Genomic DNA, 24932 nt, shown 5'->3' on the forward strand with positions numbered 1-24932 from the left:
CCCCACCCCACCCCGCCCCAAACAATTGTAGCCAGCGGCGCCGGCGACCTCCGGCGGCCCCTGCGGCAACCGACATGGAGAGTGCGTGGTAAGGGGTGGGGGAGTGAAAGGGTTAAACCCATTCGTAGGTGGACATAGAAAGCGTGCGTGCATTAAAAGAGGGCGAAAGCAGAAGCGTCACAATATTTCAATTGCGGAAGGGCTACAACGTGCGTCCGTCGTCCGCTTTCAAACTCGTGAATCCACGAAACCACCCCACCGCGTGCCCCCCGGCTCTGGTACCGAGTTGAGGGAGGAAGTAGAACGCATCCGCCTACAAAGATCCATCATTCCACGGTTGAAAGAAAAAAGGGTGCAAAGAAAATGAGTAGATGTTGCCAGATATGGGCGCATTGATTATAGCTGGTAAATTCGGAATATTGGCTTGGATGCATCGGTAGTACGTAGACGCCAGGGTGGATCTCCTCTCCTCCACCCCCAGGTGAGGTCCAGCTTGTGCACTGACTGCACATTGACACACGCACCACCGTCCCATTGGTTTTTGGACTTGGCTATTAAGAAAACCGAATTAATTCCTCTCCATCTCCATCTCTTCTATTCGCAAAAAAAAGAAACAACCAGATTCCGTTCACCAACCAACCCCCTCGCCCGCATATAAAGAGTGGAACAGTTATTCTTCTAACATGAAGATATAAGGTGAAGGAGATAAAGATGGGAATGAGAGGCACAATAAATTCTCAAACAACAAAGGGGCACAAGACATGCTAAAAGATACCCTCCTTCGTTTCGGTATTACTGGTTTGGCACCCAAATCTGAGAGATTCCTTGCTGCAAGCCCTCATTAATGCCTCCCCCTCCGCATCGGAATGCTAATTAACGCGAGAGACGCACACACGTGGAGATGCACGCCGTTTGTTGTTGTTGGAAATCTTAATCCGTGGTTGACTGGCGTGCAGGACAAACCCCTCGTGTATGTGTGTTGGAGGGAGGGATCAAATCGTGGGATAGTTAAAAAGAGCAGGAAGCAGAAAGGGTTCGCATACATAGAGAGTGAACACTAAAAGTGGGACAGGGACGGGTACAGGAACGAAACAGTTCACACCTAGACATGGAGAGCGAGTGGTAAGAGGTTTCGTAGACGGACACAGAGAGCGTGCGTTAAAAGAGGGGGAAGCGGAAGCGTCACAACATTTCACTCGCGGAAGGGTTGCAACGTGCGTCCGTCGTCCGTTTCCAAATTCGTGAATGTACAAAACGACCCCACTGCATGCTGCCTCTGGTACCGGGTTTCGGGGAGGGGGTGGGGATACATACATACATGGAGGGAGGGAGTAGAACAGACCCGCCTCTAAAGATCCATTCCACGGTTGAAAAAAAGGGTGCAAACAAAATTACTACTACAAGTATAGATGTTGCCAGCCCTAGCTGCATTGATCATAGGTGGTAAATTCAGGATATTTGGTTGGGTTACGATGCATTGGTAGTAGACGCCAGGGTGGATCTCCTCTCCTCCACCTCCAGGTCGAGGTCCAGCGCGTGCACTGACTGCACATTGACGCACGCACCACCGTCCCATTTGTTTTAGTTTTGGTGGTGCACACTTGGACTTGGTTGTTAAGAAAACTGAATTAACTCCTCTCCATCTCCATCTCTTCTCTTCGGTAAAAAAAGAAGGAAACAAACGGATTCCATTCACCAACCAACCCCCTCCCCTCCCCTCCCTTCCATAGCCTCGCCCGCATCTAAAGAGCGCAACAGTGAGGAAGAGTCCACCCCACCCCACCCCGCCCCAAACAACTTGTAGCCAGCAGCGGCGGCGAGCGGCGGCAGCCCCTCCTTCGTCGCCGCCCCCAACGGTCCGACCCCCCCCCCCCCAATTATATATAGCCTCCCTCCCGCCTCCGGTCCTGCCCGCCGCCCACCAACCAGCGACCCGCCTAGGGTTCCCCTCCATTCCCTTCCCTTTCCCTCCGTTCCCCGGCAGCAACTTTGTCTTCCTCCAATTACCAACTCCTGCCGCTGCCGGCCCCGCCGTTGGCCGAATCAGCGGCCTGCTCCGCCGATGACCAGGCCAGCAACGCTAGCTAGTTCGGCGTTTCCAAATAGAGAAGAAACGCCACGACTTGTGGCGTTGCCAAAAGGGTCAGATGGTGAAATAGTTTTGTGTGGAGTTCATTTTGTGCGGAAGTTTTCTAAAAGGGTCAAAGTAGTGAAAAGAGCCTCAGACCACAACTCGCCAGCCCCTCAATACACCTCCTCTTCTTCATCTACCGTGAGGTCAGAGCCGCCGCCGCCGCGACGGGATCTATCGATCCTCAACTCCGGCGCCTCGATTCCTTTGACACTACTAGGGAAAACCCTAGTAGTAGCGCTTGTACAGCGCTACCACTAAGGCGCTACAGCTAACTAGTAGCAGTAGCGCTGGAAAGGGAGCGCTACTGCTATACCTAGTTAGCAGTAGCGCTTCTTCTGAAAAGCGCTGCTACTAACTTTTCCTGTATTTTAAAAAATACAGCTTATTTTCGTTGTGGTTTTATATACAGTACTTTCATCACATGATTTTATGACCATGATTAGTTATTATATAGTAAGAGGGAAGTGGAAAGGGTTACAACATTCACACACAGACACGGAGAGTGAAAGCTAAAAGAGGGAGATAAAGATGGGAATGAGAGGCACAATACATTAATTCTCAAATAATGAATGGACACAAGACATGCTAAAAGATAACCCCTTTGGTTTCAGTATTACTGGTTTGGTACCCAAATATGAGAGATTCCTTATTGCGAGGCCTCCTTAATGCTTCCCCCTCCATATCAGAATGCTAATTAACGCAAGGGTTACAAGGATTCACATGCAGACACGGAGAGTGGACGCTAAAAGAGGGAGGGGGAGGGGAACGTAAGGGGCATGACGATTCATACTAGACATGGAGAGTGAGTGGTAAGGGGTGGGGGAGCGGAAGGATTAAACCAATTCGTAGGCGGACATAGAGAGCGTGCGTGCATTAAAAGAGGGGGGAAGCGGAAGCGTCACAACATTTCAACTGCGGAAGGGTTACAACGTGCGTCCGTCGTCCGTTTTCAAACTCGTGAATCCGCGGAAAACCACCCCACCGCGTGCCATCCCCCACCCCCCCCCCCCCCCCCCCCCCCCCCCCGGCTCTGGTACCGGGTTGAGGGAGGAAGGAGAACGGATCCGCCTCCAAGGATCAATCATTCCACGGTTGGAAGAAAAAGGGTGCAAAGAAAATGAGTAGATGTTGCCAGATATGGGTGCATTGATCGTAACTGGTAAATTCGGAATATTTGGCTGGATAATGACGCATTGGTAGTACAGTAGACGCCAGGGTACAAGAAAATGAGTAGATGTTGCCAGGATTATTACAACGCGCGTGCACTTGGACTTGGCTGTTAAGAAAACCGAATTAACTCCTCTCCATCTCTTCTCTTCTCCGTTCACCAACCAACCCCCTCGCCCGCATATAAAGAGCGCAACAGTGAGGAGGAGGAGTCCACCCCACCCCGCCCCAAACAACTTGTAGCCAGCGGCGCCGGCGACCGACGGCGGGCCCTCCGGCAACCGCCCCCCTCCGTTGTATACAGCCTCCAGCCCTGCCGCCGCCCACCGACCAGCGACCCACCTAGGGTTCCCCTCCCCAGCAGCAGCCTGTTTTCCTCCAATTACCCACTCCCGCCGCCGCCGCCGTCCGATGACCCAATCAGCGGCCTGCTCCGCCCGGGTTCGCCGCGGGTTCCAGCATTAGCGGCGGCGACCCGTGCGATTCCGCCCCCATTCCGAAAATCGCGGAGGAGGAGGACAAGAGGGGGGATAGGAATAGGATAATGGGCTGCTTCCACTCCACGGCCACGGCCAGGGCCAGGCGGCGCTACCCGGGCTACGACCACCCCATGCAGCTCGCCTCCCAGACCGCATGTACGTATGTTTGTTTGCAACCACCTACCAATTTCACTATTCCACTAGTCAAACCTTAATTAATTCACCACATGTGGTTTCTCTCCGTTTCTTGTGCTGCTGCTGCAGTCAGCGTGAGCGAGGTGGAGGCGCTGTTCGAGCTCTTCAAGACCATCAGCGGCTCCGTCGTCGACGACGGCCTCATCAGCAAGGTAGTAGCAGGCAGCAGCACACCAAATCATCCATCAATCTCATAATCTTGTGTGCATGCCCTGCTCTGCTTGCCAACGTTTTATTTCATTCTCTACAGAACACGTTAATCATAAATTACAGCGTAGCTGCACACACAAAAACTCAACTAGCCCTGTGGTCCGGTCTTTTTTCAGGGTACCATGGTCCAGTCATTTTCTAAAGCCCTGTTCTGTTCAAGGAAGTTGTTGTTTTCGGTCACTGTCAGCCTCATTAACTTTGTGTGAAAGACAGGCCGGCGTGTCTTTGTCTCTTTGATGCAGTTAGAATCTTTCTAAATCAAGACGGCCATGTGTTCCTTTCCTCATCTACACTCATTATTCTTAATACTTTGATATATGGTTTTGAAAATTTTGCAAGCATCATGTGCGTCTGCAACCATCATACAACCTTGTGGGCTGCGCCTAATGCTTATCACATAACATTGGAAAAGAATTCCATGAGACCAAGTCTCACGGGTTAGCAGGTGAGACCCATCCTGATGGATGACACTTGGCATTCACAAATCACAAAGCATCTACCCTACCCCACCTGAAATCAGGGGGGGAGGGGGGGGGGAGAGATTAGATGTTTAGTGATTTGTGAATGACACGTGTCATCCATCAGGGCGGGTCTCACCTTTTTCCACCACAGGGCAGAGTTTTGCGCCACACAAGAATATATTAACACTGGGCCTAATGCCTATCACATAACATTGTTCCTCCTCATCCATGCCCCGCTTGCCATGTTTTTCTTTTCTTGCTAAAACACGTTATTTATTTCAGTGTTGAAAAAAAATGGACCCGCTCTGTGGTCCGGTCGTTTTCTAAAACCCTGTTTAGGGAAACTGCCGTTTTCTGGTTGGTGCCGGCCTCATAACTTTGTTAGAAAGACAGGCAGGCGTCCCTTTGGTGCAGTTAGAATCTTTCTAAATCAAGAGGGTGATGTGTTTGTTTCCAGATCTACATTCATTATTTTTCTAAAGTCATTTTCAATTTCAACAATACAATTTCACAGCACAGTACAGTCATTTTCTAAATTGTAAGACAGGCTGGCGTTTATTTTATGCAGTTTAGAATATTTCTAAATGAAGAGGGTCAGGTGTTCGTTTCCTGCTCTGGATTCATTATAAAAAAAAGTTTGATATAGTTTCCATTTCTTGAAGCATCAACTGCCATCTGTACACTGCCATCTGTACACTGCCGAAAGCTCAGCTCATGAGATTGTCCTTTTCGATAGGACAATTTCACGACACAGTACAGTATATGTACCTAATGTGTCCAAATATCTGGCTCTCACCATTAAACTCAACTTTCATGCTAGCTTAGTTTCTACTCCATAGTTGTGCTGCACATGAATCACGTAAGCAGAATTCAAGGTCTTTTTTATGCATATAAGAACAATTATATCATTATTTATTATTGTGGAGAAAAACTGGAGCACAGATTTTTTGTACATGGTTCATCGGAAGTAAGTACTGTCAGCAATCTAAACTTGCAATCATATTGAACAGCCTCTGTATTGTCTGTTGTGCAGGAAGAGTTCCAGCTTGCATTGTTCAAGAGCAAGATGGACAATATTTTTGCTAACCGGGTATGTTTTGACATGCCAACCTTCAATATGCTTCTGAATTCTGGTACTTGTCTACTATGAGTTGGCATGCTCTCGCCTATGAACTTGCTGAATTTAAGGAACCTTTCAGATATTTGACCTCTTCGATGTCAAGAAAAGGGGGGTCATTGACTTTGCTGACTTCGTTCAAGCTCTAAATGTATTTCACCCTAGCGTTCCAATGGAAGAGAAAATTGATTGTAGGTTACCATCATGACGTTCCTTTTTGTCCATTTTGATAACATATTTCTGCTTTCTGAACATCTCTATTGCTTGCCAGTTTCCTTCAAGCTATATGATATGGACAACACAGGATTTATCGAACGGAAAGAGGTGATTTCTTAAACTCTGTTTTTATTTATTTGCCACATCTTTCACAAATTTTAATTTCTATTCCCTGTTAACAGAGTCATGAAGATTGCAATATCTTGAACTTTATAGTAGAATTAATCTGCTCGTATTTCTGGACTCTGATGTTTAAAGTTTTATTTTGATGTGCTTCATCCTTCTGTCATTGATGGTATGGCATATTTCTACTGCCGCACCGTACAGGTCAAGCAGATGCTCATTGCTCTTCTGAGTGAATCAGGGATGAGGTTATCAGATGAAACCATTGAGTCAATTCTTGACAAGGTATGGACATTTGAGCCCAAAACCTGAGCTGTTACTCAAGTTTTGATTAACTTAAATCCGGAGCCTTCATAAGGGTTCAGATATTGACTGGTATGGTTATTGTTGGCAGACATTTTCAGATGCTGATGTGAATCAGGATGGAAAAATAGATAGAGCAGAGTGGGAGAACTTTGTCTCACGAAATCCCTCCTTGATGAAGATAATGACTCTTCCATACCTAAAGTAAGTGTCATATATCTGCTTCTGGAGACAAGAAAAACAGAGTATATATCAAGAGGAAATAACAAGCATTGTGCAAGGAATACTATGTAAAGAATTAATTAATTATTAGGTTTCAAAACAAGAGACCTCCTTAATATCATAGAACACCACACACCAGTGAATCAAGTAGCTGATGCAATCTATGCACCGAGCATGCTGTTAAAAGTAGTTACTGACCAACAGAGCAGGATTTTTTTGCAAAACTGTTAGACTGTCACTTGGTAATGCATTGTTGACCTTAGTTCCATATGATTGCCAAAAGCAGATACTTAATTTATTAGCTGTTTATTTTTGTCTGCCTGCTTGGACAGTCAGGTCTTTGGCATACATTTAACTGCAATTTATTCAAGTTCAGTTTTAATACGTGGTTAATGAGGGAAGTTCCCTCCTCCCTCAACTGTACGTCGTTAGGCAGAAATGATGAATCCTGTGGAGGCTGCGCCTCGAACGCCGGTGGGCGAGCTCACGTGCGCCTGCTCTAGCCAACCGAGCACTGCTCAGTTCTCAGCACATTCTTATTTTAGTAGGAGTAAAGCTGTTTAAAAAAATTGTGGGGTAAAAAGAAAAGCTATTAATTTTGACTGCCCTCCTTGCATAGTCAGGTCTCTGGCATACTGATTTAACTGTAATGCCCAGGTTGAGTTGTTGATCTGTAATGAGTTGAAGAATGCAGTTGGCTAATCAATGGCTGCTTCTCATTGCAGGGACATAACGACCACATTCCCTAGCTTTGTGTTCAACTCGAAGGTCGACGACATCGTGACGTGAGCGCCATGGTTTCTGTGACATTTTACAGGGCCTGCGCTGAAGAGGGGAAGGACATGTACATCTAATAGTATATCAAGGAGAGTCATTTTTTTCTGGTTAGAGCTAAAGCAATAATGCAAAGAGGTTAAGAGGTGAGGGGAGGGTTGTAGTCTGAGAAATTGGCAAGTTGTCGCGATATGAACTGCATCCATATGCTGCTGCTGTTGTTTGTTGTGAAATGCAAGGTTAGTGCCAGAATGGAATTGTATCGCCTGGAAATCAATCTTTTTTGTTTCTCCAGCGGCGTGTCATGTTGATCCAAATTGTATCAATCCTGCTCCGCCCCCCTGATACGAGTTCTCATATGGCCGTTTATCGTCATGGTTATGTTTGGTTTGTGCCCAAAATGCACCTTAGCAAAAAAAAAGGAAAACATGACCAAAAAAATTGGCCTCTCTTTGGACAGTGGCTGGCCTTTCTTTGCCATTTTGCTCACTCTAGTTCAATTTTCTTGCAAACTCGTGGCCAACCAAAACTTTCATCATGGTTGCTTTTTGAGAAAAGGCCTGAATTTATTCGTCAAATAAACAAATCATATCGAATCTCCTCGATTTCTAGCTAGGTTTTCGTGGGTCCAATTTCCATAAAAGGCAAGTTGTTTACTTGTTTTTTGAACTGAAAGCAAGTTGTTCACTGCATGAGTGCAAAAGTGCGCACGCCCACCACTACAATGCCGATTTTCTTCCTCGGCTGCTTTCTGCACAGTCCTGCAATGTATTTTGTCCTAAAAGTTTACACACATGCGGGTTATGCCTCCATGCTTGCTGCATTTTTTCAGAATTTTTTGAAATGTAAAGAAATGAATTTTGTTGAACTTGATACTCCACGCACACCACTCCAAAGAATGTCTCGCCGTGAACCAACCTGTGGTTGAATGGTTGAAGGGACATTGGTATCCCAGCCCACCAGGGTTCAAGTCCTGATGCTCGCATTATTCCTGGATTTATTTCAGGATTTCCGGCGATGCGCTTTCAGTGGAAGGAGACGTTCCCGTCGACGACGAGGCACCTACGGTGACTTTGTAAATCTCAAGATGATATGTCGGCTCAGTCTCTCGAAGGTGCTCATAGGGATATGATGTGTGTATGTGCGTTCATAGGGATGAGTGTATGCACGTATGTATGAGCGCTTGCCTTTGTACCGTGTTCAAAAAAAAAGTGTCTCGCCAAGACAGCACACAGGCGGCAAGTAGCAAGTTTGTTCACTGTATGTGCTAAAGCGTGCACGTCCACTACAACGCCGATTTTGTTACTGGGCCGCTTTTGGGCCGAACCCGAATCTATCCGCTCCCCACACTCTCTCTGGACTGGACGAGGGAGAATCTTCCAGCATCACTCCTCCCCCCTCCCCCCACCGTCGCCGTCGCCGTCGGTCCAAACCAAACCCTAGCCGCCGGCCGGCGCCAGGCCATGGACCGCAAGCGCATCAACGACGCGCTCGACAGGCACCTGCGGGCGGCCACGGAGCGGTCGTCGCCCTCCACCTCCCGCGGCGCCAAGCCCAAGCCGCCCCCCGCCGCCGCCCCCAAACCCAAAGGTATCGCCCGCACACCCGTCGCCGTCGCCGTCGCTTTACTTTCCCTCTCGTCATCCGGTTCTCCCTCTCCTGTGCCTTAAAATTGACGTCTTTGTGCGCGGGCGTTGGGGGGGCGGCAGAGCAGCTGGATTCGGACAGCAGCGAGGGGGGCAGCGCCGGCGGGTCCTCGGAGGCGGACGACACGTTCTGGATCAACTGGTTCTGCGCCATGAGGGGCAACGAGTTCTTCGCCGAGGTCGACGACGACTACATCCAGGACGACTTCAACCTCTGCGGCCTCAGCGCCCAGGTCCCCTACTACGACCACGCCCTCGATCTCATCCTCGACCTCGAGCCCGTCCAGGGTACCCTACCTACACCTCACCTCCTTAACTATTATTACTGTGATGATAATCACTTCTCACTCGTCGTGTTAAGCTAGTAAGTTGCTCTTATCCTCACAAGCTATGCTTCACATATGCAGGCGATGTGTTTGCCGATGACCAGAATGAGCTGATTGTCGCGTCCGCGGAGATGCTTTACGGTTTGATCCACGCCCGGTACATCTTGACCACCAAGGGCTTGGCTGCCATGGTAAGCATCTTTCTACTTCCATGGTTCGTTCGATGCGGGAACTCCTATTATATCGGCATGGTTTATGCTTTTTCGATATCAATCACAGTAGCAGCAGGTCTTGTTATACTGCACTGATCTGATCTGTTCCAAAATCTGAATGTTTCTTCAGCTGGAGAAGTTCAAGAACTGCGACTTTGGAAGGTGCCCCCGCGTGTCCTGCTCTGGTCAGCCCTGTCTTCCAATGGGGCAGTCCGATATCCCTAGGTCCAGTACCGTGAAGATATATTGTCCCAAATGCGAAGATCTCTACTACCCCAGATCGAAGCACCAAGCCAGTATCCTTTTGAACTTCTAATTTAGATATGCACCGACAGGTTTATTCATTTTCAAAACCCGTGATCTGGTGAGATTAGGAATAGTGATGTGCTGTTATTGCTGTTCTGCCTTTTCAGCATCATACTATGCCTTCATTAAGAACTTATGATCTTTGTTTATGAATGTCTTGCTGCCTTCTCATCAATGGAGCTGATGCACTGTAAGTAGTGGCATTTTTTTTGCTTGCCTTTTAAACATCTTGTACTTAGATAAGCACTGACAGGTCTATTCATTGCAAATATTCTGATCTGGTAGATTAGAAATAGTGATGTGCCGTTATTGATATTGTGCCTTTTCAACATAACACTACCCACCTTTAGTTAATAACTCTTGCTGCCTTGTCATCACTGGGGGCAGAGACATTGTAAATAGTGGTATTTACTTTGCTTGCCTTTGGCCTTTGCATCCCTGGCGCTTGTTATGGACTGCCCATTCTGTTAAAGTAGATATGAGTACTACTACTCCGTACCATAATGTAAGACGTTTTTGCAAGCTAGTTTAACTTACAAAAATGTCTTACATTATGGGACGGAGGGAGTATATTTTTGCATCTGTAGTACTGATGCAAGGTGCAATTTCTTGTGTGCTGCAAACTGCAGCGCGCCTATGTTAGTCAATCTTTGTGCCCCCTTAAGTCTTCCCACAGATACAGACGGAGCATACTTTGGGACGACGTTTCCTCATATTTTCATGATGACCCACTCACAACTGAAGCCACAGAAGCCAGCACAGCAATACGTTCCCCGGATATTCGGCTTCAAAGTTCACAAGAAAACATGACGGTATCATGGTGGCGTACTGCCTTGGGCTTGTTTCGCCTAGTATGTCACCAGGAATGATGAGGACCCGCACTATAGCTGGGCATGGAAAATGCTATGGCCGATTCAAGACGACAAGACACCAATCAACTATGCCACATTCTTTCTTCTGTATGAAGGCCCGCTCTTTGGAAAAGAAATATCGAGGAGCTCTGATCAACCTCTGCCAGATTCATGCCATGTCATGTTGGGTATTCGGACGATATGATCCCGGTGAAATGGGAATTGGTTTGTGCATCTGCTCTGTTTTGACTTTGGATGCGCGTCCAGACGGGGCATATGTTGCTGAATCTGTTGTGTATCCATGTATTTCACTTTTTCATTCTGTGGTGATGAGAAATCGGACGGCTGAGACTGTTGGAGAAAGTCGTGTTTCGGAGTATTGCTGCATGTGATTCGTAGAAATTCAAGTTACATGTACATGCATTTTTTTTTCCTTTTCTTTTCTACCCCCTCCGTCCTACGCTAACATAGCTTGAAAAATGATCTTATATTGTGGGGCGGAGGGTGTACATCTTAAGCAAGACGTCACGGACAATAATGTGCGGGATCTTCATGCCCGTTTAGAGAGACCAAGGTGAGGGAATGGCTAGAACTTGAGAGAGAAGGTGACCATTGAAGCAAAGAGGGCGACAATCAAGACCGAGCAAGTTGGGCTTGTGAAGATCATCAAGGAGTCGAGGATCATGCTGGCCAACGCTAGCATCATGGACGGCAATGCCAAGGAGTGGTTCCACATAAGGAGGGAATGGTTCCCCATAATGCAAAAAGGCATCAGTGCACAACCATATTTTGAATTGCCGTGTTGTTTGACTTGTTGAGTTTTGTCCTTTAATATTATGATGAGATTCCATATTTATCAGTGCACCCGGGTTTTAGCCGACAAACCCGTGTTATCCACGGACAGACGAGGGACGACATTTGGTGAATGCCGTTGGAGATGACCTGTTAACGTGCACTTCTAGAATTAGATTGTAGTCACCCGCAGAAAAAGAAAAGAATTAGAACTATACCACCCCCATCGTCTCGAATTTTTTGTCATAGAAATTCATGTATCTAAAATTAAAAATACGTCTAGATACATTTACAGTTTTGCCATCTCTTAGTCGACCGGGACCTCGTTATGTTTTAGTCGATACTTTCTTTCTTTGATTTTGCATGGAGATTCGTACAGAAAATTTCTTTTCAGTTTTTCTTTTTTCCTCTTACATACTATATCACGTGACTGTGACTTGGTTAAGTCTGAGTCGACTGAGACCTAGCCACACCCATATATTTAGTAATTCGGACGGAGGTAGTAGTACACAAAAGAGGTGACCGTCAACACTGGAAAACATTTACATTATCCTTGCTCCGGGCAGTGCAGCGTGTATTATTAGACGTTGGATCGAGAAGAGGCGAGAAGCAAGAAACCAACAAATTGTGTGGTGATAAAAGGAAGAGAAGGCTTCAAGCGACGGCCAGATAAGAAGCAAGCTCCTCCGTCCATTGCTCCCCCCAGCCGCGCATCATCCATCCATCCGTTCCACTGCACCATGGCGCTCATGCTCAGCCCGGCCGCGACCTTCCTCCCCGTCGTCGCCGGCAAGCCCACCACCGCCATGCGGAACCTCCTCTTCGGCACCACCACCAGCACCACCAGCGGTCACCGGAGCACTCGCAAGGTGGTGGCGATGGCGGACATCCTGGGCGACTTCGGCGCGCGGGACCCGTTCCCGGAGGAGATCGCGAGCAACTTCGGGGAGAAGACGCTGGGCAACGTGGACACGCTGCACCGCATCCTCATCCCCACGCTCTCCGTGCTCTCCCTCTCCCGCGTCCCGCTCGACGCCGACCCGGCCCCGCTCTCCGAGGAGGACGCCCGCAGGCTGCTCTTCAAGGTGGTCGGCTGGCGGCTCCTCTTCCCCAGCAAGGGCGACTCCGACGTGCTCAAGCTCGAGTGCGTCTGGAAGGTCCGCGACCAGGCCTGCGGCGACGAGCTCGTCGCCAGGATCAACAAGGCGCTCGACGGCGCCGGCCACGCCCCCGCCGCGCTCCGGTTCGAGGCGCCCAACCAAGTCAGGGCCCAGCTCTACACGCCGTCCGTAGGTCAGTTACAGTAGCCTCTTCTCTCTTCTGCTCCGCCGCAATGAGCTGCTGTGGTGTGCTTCTCCATGGATGATGGATTCATCGGCGAACTGAGCTGAACTGATATGAATTGGACTGACATTTGTGCAGGCGGGCTGAGCGCCAACGACTTCATCATCGCGGCGAGGATCGACCAGATCAAGACCAAAGATCTCCTCCCAAAGAAGAGGGTCTGGGCATGCTAATGGCCGCAGATTCCCCTCTTCTTGCTCCTCTTTGCATACACACACAGTTTTGTTTCATGGAAAGCCAATGGATCCATGTTTGTAGCTCTACTGCTAGTGTTTGATGATGATGATGGCGTCGCCATTTTGTCCAATCAAATGATTTCTCAACTTGTTGGGTTCTTCCGAATGCGAGGCACGATTACAACAACACTTACAGCTACAAAAATTGTCAAGAAACGAGTTCACCGTCATGCCAATAGCTATTTAGATGCTACTGTACTCAACTGTACTCGCTGAAGAAAGGAAGAGATCACTTGATAAGGTTGGTGATGGCGCCGGCTATGATGGCGATCTGGATGCAGTCGACGGTGTGCAGGGCCAGCGGCTGAGGCAGGGTCACGCCGGCGGCCGCGAACGCGGCGTTGCACAGCTGCGTCTGCGCCAGGGCCTCGTCGAGCCTCTGCTTGGCCGCGGGGTAGGCGTGGTTGTTGATCTGGTCGTGCGCGCCCGCGAAGCACATGCCCACGTCCTTGTAGAGCGTGCCGCACTTGGCGAGCGCGGGTTTCATGCGCACGTTGGGGTCGGCGGCCTCCTGGGCCTTGATGTCGGCGGCGGCGAGGTTGGCGTTGTCGACGCCGACGAGCGAGGCCACCTTGGCCAGGCCCCAGGCGTCCGCCGCCTCGAGGCTGCCGCGGTGGCTGCCGAGCTTCGACATGCACAGGTCCACGTTGACGCGCACGTCGCTGGCCGCGGCCGCCTTGCATGTGTCCGCCACCGCCGCGTCGACGGTGCGGGCGCCCATGATCAAGGCCAGCGCCGCCAGCACGACGGCGAGGGCCGTTGTCATCGTCGTCGCTGTCTTCATTGATTCGAAAGTCTTCTTGTTTGCCAAAAATAACTTGTTAAAATTATGAGGGAAGCAAACTAAGCTAAATAAGGATGAGACTGGCATGGCAGAGCGGAGGGGAGCCATTGTCGGAGGCTTCTGCCCTGCCTGCCGATGCCCATGGCTTCTTAGTATCCAATCCCCATTTTTGGACTAATTCATTTATCAACCACTGGGCTATGTATAGACTCAGAAGCTCAAGAACTTTCTTGCTAAAAAATCACAGTATACTTACAAGACAAATATTTCTTTAACAGAATTTGGCGAGCAAGCACTGTAAGAAGAACAGCACCACTGCACTATCAGCTATCATAGTCACAGAAAAATCGTCGCAACGGTGGGGAATGGAGCTGAATTGATGCGAGCTGGTCGTCAGTGATCACCAAACATGAGGTTGTTGATGTGATGGATGCTGATGTCCGAAATGGGCTCGATCGGTCTCTCCGCTTCTTCTTCCTCCTCATCTTCTTGCGCCGTCGCGGCATCAACCGGCACGGTGGCGGCGGCGGGGCGTTCGCGGCTGTACTCGTCTGGATGGATGGATGGATGGATGTAAATGATCCAATAAGCAACAACAAATGGATGCAAGATGAGCAAATTAACCAGCAAATTGAGCGCATCAATCAATGTCGCCATAGAAAATGGTTACCGAAGATGGTGGAGAAGGAGGTGGGGGCAGGGGTGGCGACGAAGTTGGAGCCGAGGTAGGCGAGGAGGGAGAGCGCGAGGGCGACCATGGCGAGCGACGGCACGGCCAGCGCCCAGTACTTGGTGGGGTAGTAGGTGATGCCGAGCGAGCGGAGCGCCGGCTCCGGCGTGTAGGCCCACGCCAGGTACACCGCCGTCGCGATCACCACGGTGATGGACCCCACGAAGCCGTACACCTCCGACGGCTTGGGCCCCGCCGCCGGCTCCCTCCCCCGCTTCGGGTTCCGCTGCCGCTCCCGCTCGGGGCGACCGAACTGCGGCCGCCGGCTCCGCAGCAGGCTCACCGTCTGCCGCGGGCTCCGCACCACCAGCGACGCCGCCGCCGACGGATCCATCCGATCTGCTCCGCCCCGCTCCCTTCCCTTCCGTCGAGATGCAGAGCAGGCGAGAGGGAGACGGGCTATTTGGGCTGTGCGGTGGGCTTGATCTCGAGCGGGCCTCAGCTCAGATGGGCCCTTAACCGGCCAGCCAAGGAAGAAAAAGGCCGGAGGAGAAGGAGAGGGCGCAGCGGAGGAGCATGGCGAGGCGGCAGGGGAGGAGCAGGCCGGAGCCGCGGTGGTCGCTGGCCGAGCCGCCGCCGGGCCTCTTCCCCGCCGGCGCGCAGGACCTCCTCCGCCTGCTCGCCGTGCTCGCCATCGCGGCCGCCGTCGCCGCCGCCTGCAGCGTCCTCAACCGCCGCCCCGCCCCCTTCTGCGACTCCGACGACCCCTACGGTGCGTCGTCGATCCCCCCTTGCTCAAGCTCAGAATTCCCCCTTGCTTGATTCAATTCGACGGCAGAAGTTCAACTACTTACCATGAGAAGCAAATCCCTACCTTGTTAATCCTGTGCTGTGTTTGCTTGAGCAGATTCGTGCGAGCCCTGCCCGGAGAACGGCCGGTGCGTCGACGGCGAGCTGCGGTGCGTCGAGGGGTTCAAGAAGCGCGGCAGGGTGTGCGTGGAGGACGGCCTGCTCACCCACACCGCCAACAAGATCGTACTGCCCTGCTGACCTGACCTGACCCCATTTTTCTTGCCTACATCCACATGATTATCCACATTATTAACCTCTGCACAACCTACTTGCAGTCAGAGTTGCTCCAGCACAGGATCTGCGACGAGCATGCCCACGCTTTATGCGGCCAAGGCGGCAAGATCTTGGTAATTGCTTCTTGTCACAAGTACTACTATACTGAGATGGATGCAGCACTTGTTGAATACACTGATAGCCCTCATCATCTAGTAATTATTCTGTTATCTCACTGTCAGTTCCAACAACATGACATCTCAAGTATGGCTGACGAGCTGTTATCCAAGGATGCTGCCCGCCTAAGCGACGATGGAATCAAGGTCGTAAAAGAGAGGGTGCTGCAGAGCGCACATGGCTTCTTGGAGACAACGTCGACTTATGACAAGTATGCGTCATCACAACCTCTTTTACCCTCAATGCGGTACATGTCATTAGATTCCTTGACAGATGTCGGGAAATCCCTCTAAATTTCTTCCATTTAGAGTCCAAGCGTTTAAATGTCCAGAGCTGGCCGCGGAGCTTCATAGGCCCCTGTCTTGTCAAGCTCGTCAATGGGTCTCTAGCAATATCGTCTTCGTGATGACCTTCTGTGTCCTGGTATGCTTCTAACCTTACTATCTAAGACATCCATCTAATCAACGCAGCTCAAATGATGATAAAACCTTAGTCTGCAGGACTGCTCAAGATTCTATGGAGCATTTACCAGAGACGGGCATTGTCAAAGAGAGCCGAGCAAATATATGAGCAGGTGTGATTTTCCTACTCTGCTGTTTCATTCCTTCAGGTGTTTATTATATGAAGTATCATTTATTCCAGATGTCTGCATTACAATGATGCAATGCAATCTGTTATTGGTAAATGCAGCATGTTGTGCAGTGTGATCTACTGTTGGCAAACACAGTACTAACAATAGGCTGCGAGTCATTGTTTTTAAATTATCTGATGTATCCCCACTCCCACTATATCCCTGAAACAGCGGACAAAGGACAATGACCTCTACACCACGGCTGCCTGTAGTAGTTTACTGCTTGGTAATTTGTACAGTTTTATCTCTCAGCGCTCTCATTGCCTGCTACAACCTGCAGTCCCCAGTACTAATACATTTCAGAGTTTTATATGATTCCTTTGTTGCATATTTTGAATCATTAATCCAAGACTTGATATAAACCATTTCAATCACATTTGATTTATCTGAATTTGGATTCTACTGATATATCCATGTGTATTGCTCCAACTACGTTATCACTATCCTCAACCCGACACGGAAATTCCCTGCCCCTATGCTTCTGCAACACACTATTTGAACAAGTATACTTCAACTCACCACGATGGTTAGATTAAATTTACATGGATTGATAAATGGCAAAGAGAATGTACATGATATAAGCTTTATCTGTTAACGTTTGATTGAGTGGCTATAGTGCTAGCATTCATTTTAGTGCAATTACTAGCATTTCCTCAGAGGGTAGGCCTGGCGCAGTGGTGAAGTCCTCCCCACTTGTGCCAAGAGGTCCTGGGTTCGAACCAGCCTCTCTGCATTGCACTTTGCAGGGGTAAGACTAGGTTCATATAATCCCTCCCCGATTACTGGGTCTGTCCTGTCCTTTACTAGCACTTCCTCCACCTGCTCCTCTAGCACCCCTCCCGCATGTGTGACTGTGTGAGGGGGTGGTCGAAGTGGAGAAACGTGTACAGTTTTTATGTGTATCGAAAGTTTTTTTTGGGAATTATTTACTGTTGCATTTACATCTTCTCTGCTTTCATGAACTTGTGTTGAAATTTTGCAGGTATGTGAGATCCTTGAAGATAATGCCGTAAGTGCAAAGGCTGGCAACTCTGAATGCGAGCCTTGGGTGGTCACCTCCTGGTTGCGTGACCATCTACTGTCTACCCGAGAGAGACGGAACACTTTGTTGTGGAAGAAGGTACTTCTGTTACAACATATCTCAGTTAATTATGCAGCCGCTGATTTTTACTCATTGGTTAGCACTATCCAAATTTAATGATGGAAAGTTGGACAGAATTACCATTTTGTGTACGATTTATTATTGTTACTATCAAATGCAAGACTCTCTCCATATGAAGCAATTGTAGGGACATTGACTCTCTCCATATACGGCAATCAAACCCAATTTACTTTCCTTATTGAACTTGCATGACACTCTCCATATATTGCGATCGAACTAATTTTCCTTTCCGTTACCGAACTTGAATCTTGGCACAGGTGGAAGAATTGCTACTGGAAGATTCTCGCATAGACCAGTATCCAAAAGTAATCAAGGGAGAGGCTAAGGTTGTCTTAGAGTGGCAAGGTACAGACATCCCTCCTCCCTGCACCTTTGTTCATGGATTAGAAGTATCAGCCGGTAGCAATTTTAGTGAATACCTTTGCTGTTTCCTACCACAGTATTTGTTGCTGCTACTCTTTTTTTTTTAAACGATTGTCTGTGTGTGCATGGGTAAGATAGTCACTGAATAGCAACTGGATGTTATATTATTGCAGCTAGCGGGTCGCTGAGTGGGAAGATTAAGAAGTTGCAAGGTGCAGCAGGGAAGACAAGGAGCGGCAGCGTCGGCGCCATCAAACTTGCTGAAGAAATATGTGGCAGCAGCATCAGCAGCAGCAGAGACAAGGAGCTTTGTTCTTCAACTAGCAAAGAAGCAACTAATCCTTTCATGTAATCAATCAACCAATCAATCCAATCACGGTGAATATATCTTTGATGAGTGTGTGTAGATGACACGATGATCACGTAGGGATCTTCTTTATGTCAGCATTATTAGTTAGCAATGTCGTCGATGAATGTCGGGTGGTTTCTTTTGCCTCTGCCCTCTGAAGAACAAAACAGAACAGATGTTGTAGTAAGATGATGTACATGTATGAATGAATGTATCATCATTCATTGGAAGATGCTGCTGACGGAGCACTCGTCGTGGACGCGCCAGATGGTCTCGCCGAGGAGGTTGGCGACGGAGAGCACGGTGAGCTGCGGGAAGCGCTGGTCCGGCGGCACCGGCACGGTGTTGGTGATGATCACCTCCTGGAAGAGGCCGCCGGAGAGCCTCTCGACGGCGGGCGGGCTGAGCACGGCGTGGGTGCTGCAGGCGTACACCGCCCTGGCCCCCTCCCTGTGCAGCAGCTCGGCGCCCTTGTGCATCGTCCCGGCCGTGTCGATCATGTCGTCCACCATCACGGCCACTTTCCCCCTCACGTCCCCGATGAGGTTCATCACCTCCGCCTGGTTGTGCCCCAGCCGCCGCTTGTCGACGATGGCGAGCGGCGCGTCGGAGAGCTTCTTGGCGAAGGCGCGCGCCCTGGCGACGCCCCCGACGTCGGGCGAGACGACGACGACGTCGTTGGGGCAGATGGTCTTGCTGGCGAGGTAGTCGAGGATGACGGGCTGGCCGTAGACGTGGTCCACCGGGATGTCGAAGTAGCCGATGGACTGGCCGGAGTGGAGGTCGCAGGCGAGCACGCGGTGCGCGCCGGCCTCCGTGATGAGGTTGGCGACGAGCTTGGCGGCGATGGACTCGCGGCCCTGCATCTTGCGGTCGGCGCGCGCGTAGCCGAAGTAGGGCACGACGGCTGTGATGGTCTTGGCGGAGGCGCGGCGGCAGGCGTCCACCATGATGAGCAGCTCCATGAGGTTCTCGTTCGCCGGCGGGCAGGTGGGCTGCACCAGGAACACGTCGCTCCCGCGCACGCTCTCCTGCAGCTGCACGTACAGCTCCCCGTCCGCGAACCGCTTGATCTTGATCCTGCCCAGCTCGAGCCCGAGGTAGCAGGCGATCTCCTCCGCCAGCGTCGGGTTCGCCGTGCCGGAGAAGATGCGGAGGCGGCTGCCGCTGCTGCCGCCGCCGTCCTGCACGGGGAGGCGCAGCGGGAAGTGTGGGTCGGGAGGTGGCTGTAGCAGCGGGTTGTGGTCGTACGTGCCGCCGGTGCTGCTCGCCCTGCAGCTCCACCGCCGGCGATGGAAACGGCGAGAGGGGGAAGGAGATGGCGGTGAATGGACGGCGGCGAGGTCGGGGGGAGAGAAGGAGGAGGAGCAGAAGCAGGTGGCCATGGAGGCGGAGGCCATCATGGCATGGCAGAGCAGAGGAGAGCCGAGCCGTCTGGATAAGTGAGAGTGGATTAATTTTCCCCTTCTTTGTTAGTGGGCCGCCACGCAACGGGATTTTGCCTCCTCTTGCGAAGCCCATGAATGAATGCGGCACTTCCAGCCTGCCGGGCTCCTCACACTTTTTCTTTTTCTGGGCTCCTCCTACTGAGACCAAGAGAGAGCAACACAGAGAGAGAATGTCTCAAAAAAGAAAAGGAACACAGAGAGAATGGCGAGCGGCCACAGGAGTCCGGGGAGGCCGCCGCCGCCACGTGCATTTCCGGCATGACGGTCGGCGTCGTCCAAGCGCCGCCTGCAGGTACTCTACTGACCTTGTTCTGAGTGATGCAAATTTCAAATTCAGCTTCTCAATTTCACCCTGTAATGTTGCAACCCTCTGATTTTTTACAAAATCCATGTGCATAGCTCCTTCACTTCCATCTATCTATATGCAGTTTGATCTTCTTAACTGGTCTTACTGCAAAGGGAGCAAAGTACACAACCACCACTGACATATATAAGTTCATACATAAAAACTAGAGTTTCCATGCAATCAGATTGCCTTTATTTTTTCACCACCTGGTTGCTGTGTTCTCTTGCAGTTCCAGGAGGCTATATAAAGCAAGTTCTTGACACAAGTAAACACTAAGACAGCAGCCGGCCGGATGGCCTTTATTTATCATCACCTGGTGTACTGTCCCAGGTGGAGGTTGTACATGCACTACTGTTCCAGCAGGTTGTACATGTACTCTACTATGCATACAACAACAGCAAGCTCACTTGATCGACCCGACGGCCACCACTGCCGCCGCGGGCTTCGCCACCCCCCTGTACCTCTTGGCGAGCAGCACGAAGAGCGCCAGGTCGGCCGCGTTGAGCGCGGCGATGAGGAAGAAGAACCTGTCCACATGGCCCTGGTTGAGGTTCTGCGGTATCCACCCGGCTTGGCCCCCGCTGCGGCTGCCCGCCATGACCAGCGAGACGATCAGGCTGTTCGCGTAGCTCCCGGCCGACATGGACGCCCCGGACATTGCGCTGCCGAGGCTCCTCATGCCGTCCGGGAGCTGGTCGTTGAAGAACTCCGTCATGGTCACGTACATGAACACCTCCGACGCCCCGATCAGCAGGTACTGGGGGATCTGCCAGAGGACGCTCAGGCGGTAGTGGTCGGCGTGCTTCAGCCTCTGCCGCTCCACCAGCGCCGCCGCGATCATCGCCGCGGTCGATATGACGAGCCCGATGCCCATCCTCTGGAGCTCGGTTGGCTCCTTTGATCGCTTCGACAGGGGTTTGGCGATGCAGAACGTGTAGATGAAGACGAATGATGTCACGCCGATGATCTCGAAGATGCCGATGCCCGCGGCGGGGATCGTGAATTTGTTGAGGGTGTTGTCCATGGCCTGTGCTTGCTCGATGAACACCGAGGACATCTGCGAGTATGTGGTGGAGTAGATGATGCTGCAGAGCCATATGGGAATGAGTCGAAGGATGCATTTCACTTGCTCCACTTGAGTGACCGTGTAGAGACGCCGTGGCCTGGATGCTGGCTGCTCGCCCGGTAGAAGGATGGATGGGTCCTCGATCACCGCCGCCTTGTCCAAAAACCTGCAAAAGGTAAACACACCACATAACTATGTACATGGCAGAAACATTTGAGCAATACATACAAGGTACGTAGAAGTACAAGAGAGTATATTGGGCTGGGTTACCTGTATCCTGGTGTGTGTGCAATCTTCTTGCCCCCATTGACGCTGTGAGTTCCATCCAACTCATACAGCTTTTCCACTTGGGTTGGGATGGTGAGGTGCCTCTTCTTCGTTGCAGCAACCAAGACATTTCCCACGGTCGCGGCAGGGTTCCCGCAGGGCATGAAGTGCCTGAACCTCTTGGTCCCGGCGGCGAACAGGAGGAGGCCGAGAAGAGACGCCGCCGCTGAGATCACAAAGGCGGCCGCCCAGCTCCCCTTGTCCTCGATGTAGGTGAGAAAAGTGACGGCCACCAGGCTGCCCAGGTTGTTGGCCACGAAGAAGTAGCCGTAGAAGGCCGTCTTGGACCTCTTCTCCTTGGTGTGCTCCTCGTCGAACTGGTCGGCGCCGAATGTCGTGTTGGTGGGCTGGTAGGCCCCGTTCCCGAGCGCGATCTTGTATATGGCCACATAGAATATGGCTATCTCCGCAGCCGATGGTGTTCTGCAGGTCTTGGTGTCACCCGATTCCGACTCGCAGCTGAAGTTGTGCAGGAAGAAATAGGAGGATATGGCGAGCTCCACCAGTCCCTGTCAACCAATCAGTATATGCATATCAATGCCTGAGAACTAGTTGCCATGGAGAAAAAGAAAAGGAAGAAGAAGAAGAAGAGTAGTTACGGCGAGGAAGATGAGCTGGAAGATGATGCAGGACTTGTATCTTCCCCAGTAGGAGTCGGCGATGATGGCGCCGACGATGGAGAAGACGTAGGTGGTGCCGGACCAGTTGCTCACATACTTGGCAGCGTTGGCGTTGTCGAGCTGCATCACCACCCTCATGAAGGTCACCAGGTTGATGCTCACGCCGTTCACCGCCATCGTCGCAAGCGCCTGGTTTACTGCATATTGCATGCATCCATGAGTGACGTGCATATGTTTGTTATGCCAGGCCAAAGCCACGGTGGTTGCAGGTCTGACTTTAGTTTTGGCTATATATATACCTCCTCCAGAGCAAACAAAAAAACTACTAACAACTACTAATAAATAGGGCAGATCTGCTTAGGATTCCACTCCACTACTCTTGTGTGGTCATCACGTATATATAGTGAGTAATTAAGATACCGGCCGTATTTACAAAAGAAATCGCTGAATTATAGCAGTACAATTATAGTAGAAGAAACATATAATTGGTGCTAATTAGGTAAGAGTATTTTCGGAATTGGGATGAATCTAATCTAAGGAAGAAGATATATATGCTACTATACTTACGCAGGATGAGGAGTCCGGCAGGCCATCCACCAGATTTGGCTCTCAGGCACGGGCTGCCGTTCCAATCGACCGACCCATCCATCGTCGTCTCTTCGCCTTCTCCTTCCCCTTGATCTCCGGCGACCACGATAACATGGTCATGGTCTTGCCCCTGATCCCTCTCATCCTCCTGAGCAATCTGCACATATACATACACTAGTACATCAGTCATCCATGATTGATGGTGCAAGACAGACGAGGAGAAAAGAAAAAGGGAAACTAGCTACAATCCACATACATCCATGATGGAAGGGGAAAACACACTCTTGTTTGCGCTTGTGCTTCCACACCCCTCCTCTCTTCTTAAGGTCAGAGGATAGATGCACCTATATATATCTCCTGGAGTTTGTATCCATGCCAATGTGTTCGGGTGTTGATGATGTATTATGTTGGTGTGTGTTATTTATGTGTTCATGTATGTATATGCATGGCCAGCCAGGATGATATGCCAGGTAGGTGGCAGGTGTGTTGCAATGCAAAGTGCCAACCGCATGGCGGAGGGCAGGCCTGGGCATGCAACGTGGTCTCACCCTCTTAATTGCACTGCCAATTGTCATATCTTTTCTCATCACTAATAGTATCAAGATATAATAATGTTCAAAGAAAAAGTATCAAGATATCTCCTCTATCTCTTGTCCTGTATTTCCACAATTAAAGCGGCGCTCCCCCCTCTTGCTTTGATTTCTTTTTAATGGCCCCGCGGTGAATACTTTCCATGTTAGGCTTATTACTTTTCACATCGGCTAATAATGTCGGTGGTGAGGAACTCCTAATCTTTGCCCATCATGTTCAAGTTATGGCGGCGACAAAGTGGGAGCGTCACGGGGCCGACCACTAACCGACTTACTTTCTGAATGATCAATGATAGGTGTTGGTCGGCCAATTGGCGGCTTGCGGTCGGGGTGCTTTGTCGAGACGTCTAGGGTGGATAGTTTCGTAAAAGGAGATACGTAATGCACCCACACATAATAAGAACGGTCGATCTCATCATCTTGTTTGTCGAGACGTCTGGGGTGGATAGTTTCATAAAAGGAGATACATAATGCATCCACACATAATAAGAACGGTCGATCTCTCGTCATCTTGTTTTGTCGAGACGTCTGGGGTGGATAGTTTCGTAAAAGGAGAAACGTAATGCACCCATACATAATAAGAACATTCGATCTCTCGTCATCTTATTTTGTCGAGACGTCTAGGGGGGGGGGGTAGTTTCGTAAAAGGAGATACATACATCACCACAATATAAGAAGAATGTTCGATTTCTCGTCATCTTGTTTTGTCGAGATGTCTAGGGTGGATAGTTACGTAATAATAGATATGTAATGCACCACATTTCAATCTTCCGTTAACTTTAACCGACATACTCTTCCCCAGACATCTCGACATAATAAGAGCTCCGGCAGGGCTTCGCCAAGCGGCTGCGGAGAGGTGGGAGGAGTAACGGGGAGGGGAGGCGTCAAGGGATGGATGGGCTACTGCCCCTGTGCCCCCTTTATATAGGCATGGGAGGGGGCTGAGAGGCTTGGTCCCCTCTTTTTAGGGGGGGGGGGGGGTAGGGAAATCCCCTCCTTCCTTCCCCATCGATCGTGATCCCCTCTTTTTAGGGATCTTGATCTTATCCCTTCGGGATATGATCCTATTCCTTTTAAGGAGGATCTTGGTGCGCCTGGACCAGGGGTGTGGAGCCTTGCCCCACTACCCACGTCCATGTGTGTCCCTCCATGCAGGTGGACCCCATTCCAGAACCTTCTAGAACCTTCCCGGTACAATACCGAAAAATCACAAACATTTTCCGGAACACTGAAAACCACTTTCCTTATATGAAACTTCATCTCTAGACCATTCTGAAGCTCCTCGTGATATCCCAGATCCCATCCGATCGGAGACTCCCAACTATATTCGGTCTCACCATTATGAACATCCCGTTACTATCCAAGCGTTACCGAACATTAAGTATGTGACCCTATGGGTTCGAGAACATGCAGACATGATCGAGACACCTCTTCGATCAATAATCAATAGCGGTTTTAGCAACTGCACTATACATGAACCATTGGGAAAATCTGAGGAAATCGATCCATGGGCACGCAAGAAGCATACCATCGGTGTTGCATGAAAGTGGGCCCTCCAAGTAAGAGGCGCGTGATGACCCACAAGTATAGGGGATCAATCGTAGTCCTTTCGATAAGTAAGAGTGTCGAACC

At 50.3% G+C, this 24932-nt stretch overlaps 8 protein-coding genes across 8 annotated transcripts; 4 read left to right on the forward strand and 4 right to left on the reverse strand.

The window, feature by feature from the left end:
* Positions 1–3382: 3382 nt before the first annotated feature.
* Positions 3383–7674, forward strand: LOC109742945 (calcineurin B-like protein 1). The gene is made up of 8 exons (XM_020302048.4): positions 3383–3936; positions 4045–4127; positions 5680–5736; positions 5846–5954; positions 6035–6087; positions 6307–6387; positions 6497–6609; positions 7353–7674. The coding sequence occupies exons 1-8, from the start codon at positions 3846–3848 to the stop codon at positions 7414–7416; spliced, it is 651 nt and encodes a 216-aa protein (XP_020157637.1). The 5' UTR covers positions 3383–3845; the 3' UTR covers positions 7417–7674.
* A 1175-nt stretch (positions 7675–8849) lies between these two features.
* On the forward strand, positions 8850–11121 carry LOC109742963 (putative casein kinase II subunit beta-4). Its single transcript, XM_020302063.4, has 5 exons — positions 8850–8991; positions 9111–9335; positions 9455–9564; positions 9716–9881; positions 10568–11121. The coding sequence occupies exons 1-5, from the start codon at positions 8865–8867 to the stop codon at positions 10699–10701; spliced, it is 762 nt and encodes a 253-aa protein (XP_020157652.1). The 5' UTR covers positions 8850–8864; the 3' UTR covers positions 10702–11121.
* A 992-nt stretch (positions 11122–12113) lies between these two features.
* Positions 12114–13287, forward strand: LOC109742966 (probable pterin-4-alpha-carbinolamine dehydratase, chloroplastic). Its single transcript, XM_020302066.4, has 2 exons — positions 12114–12827; positions 12957–13287. Exons 1-2 carry the CDS (start codon positions 12275–12277, stop codon positions 13049–13051), a joined length of 648 nt encoding a protein of 215 aa, XP_020157655.1. The 5' UTR covers positions 12114–12274; the 3' UTR covers positions 13052–13287.
* LOC109742967 (pectinesterase inhibitor 12-like) lies at positions 12979–14006 on the reverse strand. Its single transcript, XM_020302067.4, has one exon. The coding sequence runs from the start codon at positions 14004–14006 to the stop codon at positions 13344–13346; it is 663 nt and encodes a 220-aa protein (XP_020157656.2). The 3' UTR covers positions 12979–13343.
* A 99-nt stretch (positions 14007–14105) lies between these two features.
* LOC109742941 (phosphatidylinositol N-acetylglucosaminyltransferase subunit P) lies at positions 14106–14962 on the reverse strand. Its single transcript, XM_020302043.3, has 2 exons — positions 14569–14962; positions 14106–14449 (listed from the first exon to the last, which is right to left on the reverse strand). Exons 1-2 carry the CDS (start codon positions 14960–14962, stop codon positions 14292–14294), a joined length of 552 nt encoding a protein of 183 aa, XP_020157632.1. The 3' UTR covers positions 14106–14291.
* A 115-nt stretch (positions 14963–15077) lies between these two features.
* LOC109742940 (uncharacterized) lies at positions 15078–18545 on the forward strand. Its single transcript, XM_020302042.2, has 9 exons — positions 15078–15340; positions 15476–15603; positions 15696–15767; positions 15876–16021; positions 16119–16233; positions 16304–16384; positions 17424–17561; positions 17861–17948; positions 18140–18545. Exons 1-9 carry the CDS (start codon positions 15145–15147, stop codon positions 18316–18318), a joined length of 1143 nt encoding a protein of 380 aa, XP_020157631.1. The 5' UTR covers positions 15078–15144; the 3' UTR covers positions 18319–18545.
* Positions 18378–19718, reverse strand: LOC109742939 (ribose-phosphate pyrophosphokinase 1). Its single transcript, XM_020302041.4, has one exon. The coding sequence runs from the start codon at positions 19716–19718 to the stop codon at positions 18537–18539; it is 1182 nt and encodes a 393-aa protein (XP_020157630.1). The 3' UTR covers positions 18378–18536.
* Positions 19719–20278: 560 nt separating this feature from the next.
* On the reverse strand, positions 20279–23119 carry LOC109742938 (protein NRT1/ PTR FAMILY 7.3-like). Its single transcript, XM_020302040.3, has 5 exons — positions 22967–23119; positions 22690–22867; positions 22102–22319; positions 21446–22011; positions 20279–21341 (listed from the first exon to the last, which is right to left on the reverse strand). Exons 1-5 carry the CDS (start codon positions 22970–22972, stop codon positions 20513–20515), a joined length of 1797 nt encoding a protein of 598 aa, XP_020157629.1. The 5' UTR covers positions 22973–23119; the 3' UTR covers positions 20279–20512.
* Between the last annotated feature and the right edge of the window lie 1813 nt (positions 23120–24932).

This window comes from Aegilops tauschii, chromosome 4, assembly GCF_002575655.3.
Source record: "Aegilops tauschii subsp. strangulata cultivar AL8/78 chromosome 4, Aet v6.0, whole genome shotgun sequence".
Classification (NCBI taxonomy): Eukaryota; Viridiplantae; Streptophyta; class Magnoliopsida; order Poales; family Poaceae; genus Aegilops; species Aegilops tauschii.